The following is an 8,794-nucleotide window of genomic DNA, read 5'->3' as shown; positions in this document are numbered from 1 at the left end:
GTTCTTTCCAGATCATGTCAGCAGCTAACAGTAATGGGAATTGGCAAAAGTACTTAAAATTATCAGCATCTGGTAACACACTTGCACCCTTATGAATAAATACAAATGAAATCTACATATGATGATGCAATCAAAGCCAAATTCTGTTGACCTAAGATTCACAGCAGATTATACTCCAGTGGAAATCAGTGGGAAAATATTTTTATTACATTCTGCTTTTGCAGAGGGACAAGAACAAGTTCTATCTTCTAGGCTGAACAGCATTAATTTATAAGTAATACTTAAATACTGAAATCTCTAACATGAATATTAATAGGTGTGAAGGAAACTACTTGCTCCCATTGCAAACAGCATAAATTATGTATTCATATTAACTGAGGCTGTAAAATTTGTGGTGTGTGAGAGAACTTACCGAAGGGTATCTATGGCTTCTGGTGTATGGTAGAAATGAGGTGGATTGATGGTAACAGAGGTTCCTAATTTTTCAATGAGTAGATTGCAAACACTCTGCATTTTTCCAAAATCACTGAATATGATACAGACCTGGGAGTGAGTGAACACAGATATCACATGAGTAATATTTTCATTTTCCACTACGACTCAACACTTTTATTTAAATCAGTATAAAGCCAGACATCTACAAGGTAACTAAACATACTAGTCCTGTATATAACTCCAACATTTATGAACTTGTAAGGCTTCTATACAGCCCTAGAGACTAGCATTAGGTTTGCAACAGAAGAGGTTCATTAAATGGTTTAAAATGGAGGATTAAGAAATCGCTTTCTGAGGAAGTATGGCATTCTTGGTATGTAGACAATCTGAAGAATGAATGTGCTCTTTGGGGCACATGACTAGATGCATCCTGGTTCTTCCCTTTTTAGATTGCTAGATGTTAATTATGCAGAAGCTCAAGCAAAATGATGTGGAAAACATTGTGCATGAAGGAAAATGACATTTTAATTCCAAGTATTAGGTTCAAGAAACCTGAGCCATGAGATTAAGCTAAGCCGAGCTCAGTTCAGCTTGCAGTGGGCTCCAAATCCCGTGTTGTCTGAACAGACTCACTGCAGTGCTGAGAGGGAGCTGGGCATTTCAGACTTGGATTAAAACAGTTTACACACCTAAGGTGTCTCTGACTTTAAGAAGCATGAAATGAAGACGCATTAGGAATTCAGGTGCTTTTCCAAATGCTATGAAGCAGGCATCACTATCAGTCCTGAATCCAGAGCCCTACAGTTTTCCTGGTGGAAAGTCCAGGCAGGCTGCAACTTTCCAGGCAGGAGCCAGCTTTTCTCTGTGGCAGAGCTCAGCTGCCAGGACTAAAGCAATGACACTGAGCTGATACAGCATTCAGGAATCAGAAGTATTGGATCCCTAACTCTTTTTCTAGAAAAACTAAAACCTCACCTTCACTTCCAGTACAGTGCTCTCACCACGAGTCAAGTTCACCTTCTCTCTTATCCCCGACTCCCTTCTTTTTACATACTAATACAGCTTCCACAGGAGTGGAAGAAAAAACCTGCAGTAAAGAAAATTCTACTGCCAACACCGGTGACATACCCCTGTGTTTGCTGCAGTCTATGCATCAATCTACCCCAGTGAAGGGATATGACATAGAAATCCAAGTTACACCATGTCAGCTGCACTGCAGCAGCTTCCTGTGTGCATACCAGAGATTCACCTTGTGGAGAATGAGATAATTCAAGGAAGCTGAGTCTCTCAGTGAGAGAGGAGGGAGCTACCTCGTATACATAAAAGGTAAAAAGTAGTTATTGACAATAATCACAAAGTAATTAATGCTCCCATCTCGTTACCCTTGATAGAGTTTTGGTGTAGTACCTAAACCTTATCCTGGCTTGGATCCTTGCACTGGTTCAGTGGCTCTGGAAAGTGCAGTGTCAATTGAACAGAGACTGAAGATGAGGCTATGCCTACATTTTTTCCTTCAGTGGGAGTTTTTGCCATACATATAAAAAGCATACAACCCCCTGTGATGTTTTGCCAGAAAAGTGTCGCAGCTGTATTTTGTGGAAAGTCTCACTATGAGGACTGTCATAGTGTTTTCCAGCTTGCCATCAGCATTTACAAGATTTGTTCCTTCTAGGGGATGAAACAAAACAATGATGAAACAAAACGGGTCTTAAGCAGGAGATAAATTGCTCAGACTGGGGCACTTCTGGGCACTCAGAAACTTTATTGTTAAAAAAAAAGCACTTGATCAGGTATCCTCAGGGACAGAAAACAACTGAGCAATAACTGATTTTGCTGTCCCCCTCCTAAAAAAATCCCAATTTTCATTTAGAGCTACATCTAATAAATTCCAGTTACAATTACAGAAGATACTTGAACATTAAAATGCGAAGAAATGTTTTAACATCATCAGTTATCAAGGTTAAAAATTGTGAAAAAGTAACATGAGGCTATGCAAAACTATTAGACACATTCCAAGGTTTGGATAAGGCTGTAAATGACAAGAAATTATGGTTTATAAGGAGGCAGGTGTATTAAGAAATGCACAAAACCAAGATAATCTTCATCCTATCAGAATGCGTGTTGGTTTAACACAGCCTGGTTTTTGGTGGGGGCAGGAGAAAAGCTGCTCAAAACTTCTATGTCTGGCACAGAGGCAATCGCTGAAGGCTCTGATGATGGGCAGGTTACCAGCCCAATTAGAGAAGCTGGTAATGCCTCTGTGATGACATATTTAAGAAAGGAAAAATGGCAGGAAGCTCTCCTTCTTCTCCCGAGGGGTGGTGAGGTGGCTGCTGGGGCCCGCACAGCTGGGGCCCTCCTGAGGGGCCACGTGGCCAGCAGTGAGAGCCATGGAGAGCAATTCCCTGATGCGGAGCCCAGACGAGATCAACCTCTCAACTGAAACTTGCAGACACCAACTTTCTTCCAAGTCAGGGGAAAAAGGAAAAGTGAGGACACGTGAGGAGAACCAACATGGTGGCACCAAGGTCAGTGAAAGAAAAGGAGAGGGAAGAACTGCTCCAAGTGCCAGAGCTGAGATTCTCCTGCAAGCCGTGGTGAGGACTATAATACAACAAACTCTTTCCCTGTAATTCATGAGGAGCACAGGGGGGTGCAGAGATCCATGTGCAGCCCATGAGGAAGAGTACTCACGCTGGAGCGCATGGATACTGAAAAGCTGTAATCTAGTGAGGAACTCAAACAGAGAGAGATGACCCTTGCTTTTAGAGCTAGAGGAAGAGAGCCTTCGCTTCCAAACTAGAACAGCTCATCCTTAAAAGACTAAACCCCATGAACTAAAGTGAGCCCTGCTAGGCAGTTCTGGGAGGACTGCTTGGCCTGTGGGAGGGACTCACGCTGCAGCAGGTTGGGGCAGGACTGCTGCTTGTGGAAGTTAAAACCACACTAGGAAGGTTCGCAGAGAACTATCTCCTGTGGGAAGGATCCCACAGCACAGAAGAAGAAATTCTTTGCTTAAGCATACTGAAGATTTTTAAGAAGTGAAATACTGACCAAAACCCCATGTTTTGTTTCCTTGTGGGGTCGGTGGAAAGAGGGAGGGACGGGGAAAGAAAGGTGTTCTGAAGGTTTGCTTTAGTTCTCATTACCTTTTTTACTTTTAATTCTGTTAATAATAAATCTTCTTTATACTGTTTAAATTTTGAACCTGTTTTACCTTAAAGAATTTTTTTCAATAATCCTTGACTCATGAAAATTAAGTTTTTAGTTCCCCTCCTCTGCTCAGCTATAGCAGAGGAAAATAAATAGATGATTTTTTTCCGTGGGTGCCTTAGCCAACATCAAACCACAACAGAACATCATGCAGTAAGTGAACTGTTACGATAAAGATATTATAGAGCTTTGTGATCTTATACACAACTTTATTCTTCTGCATATATTCCTTTGTTATAGCATGAATTAAAATTATCTCGTTAAGTTGAAAGTGTCTTGAATTCTTCATAATACTTTAAAATAGCTATTTGCCTGTGAATTCTTCAGTCTTCTAAAAATTCTTGACAGTAGACAAATGGTAAAGAGTTTATAGAACGAAGTAACACATGACTTCCAAGACTTTAAGTATAACACAGATATAATGGCAAACTCTTTAATAGAGAAGTGAGTGAAAGTGCCTTTTAAATTCATTTATATTGCTACAGTAGGCAAACATGCTGGTCAATGGAACTTCATTGGTTTATGAAGCTGCACTAATGAAACAAGGATATATGTAAAGGGAATGCAAGGAGAAACTAAGCTCTGCATAAAGAGTGGCCACACTGCTACCTCAGTGTGCAGGGCAGCCAAAACAGCAGCACTGTGGCTGGATTCTTCCAGTTCCGACCCCCGGAACTGCAACCACACAACTCTGGAACAGCAATTAAAGCTGGTCCAAGCTGCTTACAAGTGAACACTAAATCCAAGCAATTAGCGTTCCACATATAATCCTTGTTGTATAAAACCTAATAGCAGAAGAGAGATAATTGGTTAAGTTACCACTTAAGACTGAAGTTGTAAGCCTAAGCTTGTCTGTAGCCTAAAAGATAATTCATATAATAATTAATAATAGAGTTTTATTAATTTTTAAGTACAGGTCATCTAAAAAAGAGGGTGATTTTAGCTCTCAAGGTAGCAGGTGTCTCCATGAGGAAGTTAAAATCATTCAGAACATGACACTGATGCACACCATTTTAAAATCCAAACTTTGTTCTCCAAATTCTCAATCATTTCTGTATTTATTGGTGTTATTTAGATGAGAATGTGACTTAAAGCAAGCAAACTAAGGAGGCTGAACCTGTTTAAGAGGACTGTAAACCACAGCTCTGTAAAACAGCTATCATTTTAATGCAGGCTTCCAGGTTTACTTTGTAAGAATCTCTAAAGTTGCTGGGTAGTGATTAAAGTTTTATGTTCTAAAAAAATACATTAGCTAAACACACATAATTTCCCTCAGTGAATGTTTCAAGCACAGCATTTATTTGCTACTATGGCATGAATGGGCAAGAAAATATACTTCCTTTAGCAGACACTAAATGGGATTATTCCCATATCTGCATTTCACAGAGCAGTTTTTACCTGCGGAATTCTGAGCCAATTACCCAGGAAACAATGAACTTTGCTTTACCTAAAGCAAGCTGATGGCAGAGTTGTATAGAACAGACACAAATCCAGGTCCTGTGCAACTGTGGCCTAAGCAGATCTTGCATTTGCTCCCAGTTCAAGGAGCTAAAATAATGAAAAAAATAAAAGCTGACCTGGGGAAAAAAAAATGTTATTAACTGGGGCAGCTTTCTGAACTTACCAACTCCTTGCAAGAAGCAGAGGGCAGGAAGGCCTGTGGGTGAAGGAGAGTTCAGAATTGTTGGTCTGCTCACATTGCCCCAGAACCAAATATGCCAGTCTGTAGCATCAGGTAACTTTTAAAAAGCATTCATCTGAGAAGAAAACAAGTTCTGCACACACAGAAGACTGCAGCTGAACTCTGCTATAAACTGTAGTCATTAAATAGTTTTTTTGGACTATGCTGCCCTTATGCTCTTTGGTCTAAGAAAAGATAGTCTGCAAATTTTTACAGGTCCTTGACACATTTCTTAGCTTTTTATTTTATTTTTATTTTTGGTTAGGTTGAATACATACCTCTGCTTCCATTTGGTAAGTATTTTCTACTCTACTAAAATCTTCTGTTACAGTCATATTTTCTTCCTAAAACAAAGTAGAGGAATATAATCTTAAAAGACAGAAATTAAGCACTGCTGTATGTACATGGTGTCCTATAAAAGCTGAACTATTTTGGCATATTACTTATGACTTTGCAACAGAAATTTTGAATTTTCCATGCAAATACCTTCAGTTAAAAACTAGCTGGATGTTAAAGACTTCTTGCATTATTCTAAGTCAGTTACAGAGTAGCTCTATAATGTAATTTTGCTGCATTTCCCTTGAAGAGAACAAGTAGGTCATAAAAGTGGCTGCTAGGTAGAAGCTGTGTATATTAGTGTGTACCTGTAAATTCACCTGGTACAAAAAATCTAGAAGCTTCAATTGTTTTTAGAAAGTTAGTATGTGAGAAGTGCTTTTTAGGCCCCTATTTTAAGGTATTTTAGCAGCAGCAGCTTGTGGCAAGGTCATACGAACAATGACTGAACAGCTATTATTCTGGCATAATGGTAACCCTTGAAAAAGGCTGTTCCACCAGTGATACCTCTGTATCAACAGCAGTTGCACTGATCAACAGAATGGCTGCACAGAGCACTAGCAAATCCTGTAGGACTTATAAATAAGGTACTGAACTTGTGAAGATACAGAATAACTGCAGTTACATGTGAATATTTGATCAGCTTGCTAGTGGTCTAACAGTCATGTTTCTATCACCCATTTTGCTCTGCAGTAAACAGTTTGAAGGAACAATTTATTGTAAAATTACTCTAACATAGCAAAAAGCACAGCCTACAGTTTAATTGTAACTTTGCATGTAACACCCAGGAGCTGTAGTAAAGCAGATACTCAGCCTTCCAGATACTGAAGAAGTTTTATTTACTAAATTTAATTGCATAGGAAATATTTGCCTGCAATGTTGGCACATTTCAAAAGATGCTTTGTGTCAGAATACTTCCTACAGATGCTCAAATCTTCAAGTTTATCATGTAGCATGCCTGCATGCATAAGTTTATGACATTAACCATGAGAAGCATTTTCCTTTTAAAACATTATATGGTTTTATTACCACTGCACAGCAGTCTACAAAAAATTGAAATTTCAAAGTTTGTAACATGATTGATTGGTAGTGCTCAAATTCAAGCACAACAGTCCTATTTTTAGATATTTTCAGATAATCTTTTCTAGTAAGGGTAAGGATTAATAAGGACCAGTAGTCCATAAAAGCTGTATTTTTTTCTTTTATGTGGCTGGCTGTGGTTTGCTAAAGAGTGATCAAAACAGTCTAGCACCAACAGCTCATTTAATTTACAAAATGGCGCTAATCTTACGATTTATGATAGAATCCAATTACAATTGACAAGGAAGATTTTTTTTCCCAGAGGTCTCGCATATCTTACAGAAATTACCACGCAGAAAACACAAACTTCTACAACTTGCACCTTACAGAAATAACTGTGCTGTAACACAGCTGTAAAGATAGAAAAAAGGCATTTGTTTCCCCCTGTCCCCTCTCCCTAATCCTTTTTAAAAACAGGTTCCCTTTCCTGCTGAGCAGATCCAAGCCTTGGAATTTGGCTGTGCCCTCCCAAGGTTCCTGTGTATTTAAGGACACTGCCATCCTGTGGCACCAGGTGCTATGGCAAGATCAATATTATGGAGTGAAAGATAATTTTGTACCATGTATTACAATATTTCCTTCACAGCTAATTTTAATCCCACCAAATTTGACAGTAGCTGTATGTGTTACTGAAGATAAATGGATGAAATAATTGCTGAAGTCATAACAAGGTGGCCTTCTGTGATACATTTTCTGTTCGATACTTCGCTTCCATTTGTGACTGTGTTCAGACAAAGATATGGAAAAGACAGGTGGGAGGCAACAGGATTTTAAATTGGAATCAAGACTGAGATTAGTTCAAAAGCAAAAATCTTTCTTCCCTACTGTTTATGTCTACTATTCATATTTTGTCTGAAGAAATACCAATTTGATTACAACAGCCACAGAAGAAACAGTTTTCACTGTGACTTAGGGAAAGCTGCACTTATGATGTGTCAGATGTTCTGGACATCTGGAATAACTTTCTCCATTTTCTAAATCTGTGGGCCAAGAATCACAGTAAAAAATTAAATGAATATAACAACATTGGTAACTCAATTACCCCAGAAGCCATTGAAGAACCCTTAACAGAATCACACTTGAATTCTGCTTATAAAGCCTATTTTCTATGTGGCATCACATCACTGCTGCAGGCACTCTAAAATAAACACAGATGAAAAAGATAGTCAATATCCCATCGAGCTTGTAACACCAAGTCTAGAAATGTGCTTTGCTTTATATTTTCACTCTTTTCAACTGAACACAACCTTATATAGCCCTTTCTCCTATCTGCTACTTCTGAACAATGTCTTCGCCACAGGACCACTGTGCCCACCCTCATGACACCGACTGTTTATAGGAATGACTGCTCTTTTCCCCAGAAGAGAACAAGGCAAAAAATAAATGGGTAAGTGTCTTGGGGTGACCTTATGATGTGTATCCCATATCGCTGCCTATGCCCAGAAATTAATTTTTGTGCCTTTCTATGCCTCTAAACTGAGCCTGAAAGGGGGAAGGAAAAAACTGAGCAAAACTTTCTCAAAGCAGTTTGCAGCTCGTTCAAGGTTACAAAAAGATAGCAGGTTTTTTTTTTTTTTTTCCCTAGCTGGGGCAGGGGAGGGAGGAAGCACCCGGCTTGTTTTTTTTCCAGTCAGTTTTTGGCCAGTTTTTTCTTCTTCTTGTTCTCTGGAGAGAGACTGAGAGTTGGACTTTGGATTTCCTTCTCTGGAATTCCGGATTTTTCCCCTTTTCTACTGGACTGCTTGATTGCTGTAACATCAGAGCACATTGGGAGGACTTTCCACCGGGCACAGAGGGCCTGGCCCCGGCCCAAGCCCCAGCTCCGAGGAGACCAAAGGGAGGACTCGAACACTTTCCCAGGTTTTTTCCTCTACCGCGAAAGATTTTACCATCTAACATTATTTTCCTTCCCATGTGTTTGTTAAATAAATAGTTTTATCTTCTTCACTTTCCTTCGAGGAAAATTTATTTTTTCCCGAACCTGGTGGGGGAGGGGTGGTTGTGCCTTCTCTCAGAGGATATATTTCTAAATTTGCCCAAACTGGAACA

General features: G+C 39.4%; 1 protein-coding gene across 8 annotated transcripts in view; it reads right to left on the bottom strand.

The window, feature by feature from the left end:
• IRAK1BP1 (interleukin 1 receptor associated kinase 1 binding protein 1) overlaps nucleotides 1-8,794 on the bottom strand; it is a 33,391-nt gene that overhangs the window by 20,185 nt on the left and 4,412 nt on the right. For 7 of the 8 annotated variants that reach the window (XR_006014144.1, XR_006014145.1, XM_042016762.1 and 4 more), the window contains exons 2-4: nucleotides 5,608-5,673; nucleotides 5,273-5,305; nucleotides 413-543 (exon numbers count right to left, since the gene is read on the bottom strand). Coding sequence is in view for 6 of the 8 variants with exons in the window: in XM_042016762.1 (XP_041872696.1) it covers nucleotides 413-543; nucleotides 5,273-5,305; nucleotides 5,608-5,673 (230 nt within the window). In the remaining 2 variants the exon portion in view is untranslated. The remainder of the gene's footprint in view (nucleotides 1-412; nucleotides 544-5,272; nucleotides 5,306-5,607; nucleotides 5,674-8,794) is intronic. The other variant, XM_042016758.1, reaches the window with a different exon arrangement.

Source organism: Corvus kubaryi, unplaced genomic scaffold (assembly GCF_017639235.1).
Source record: "Corvus kubaryi isolate FWS band 111438036 unplaced genomic scaffold, C.kubaryi_AGA036_p1.0 split3-73, whole genome shotgun sequence".
Lineage (NCBI taxonomy): Eukaryota > Metazoa > Chordata > Aves > Passeriformes > Corvidae > Corvus > Corvus kubaryi.
This window is presented reverse-complemented; position numbering and strand designations above follow the sequence as displayed.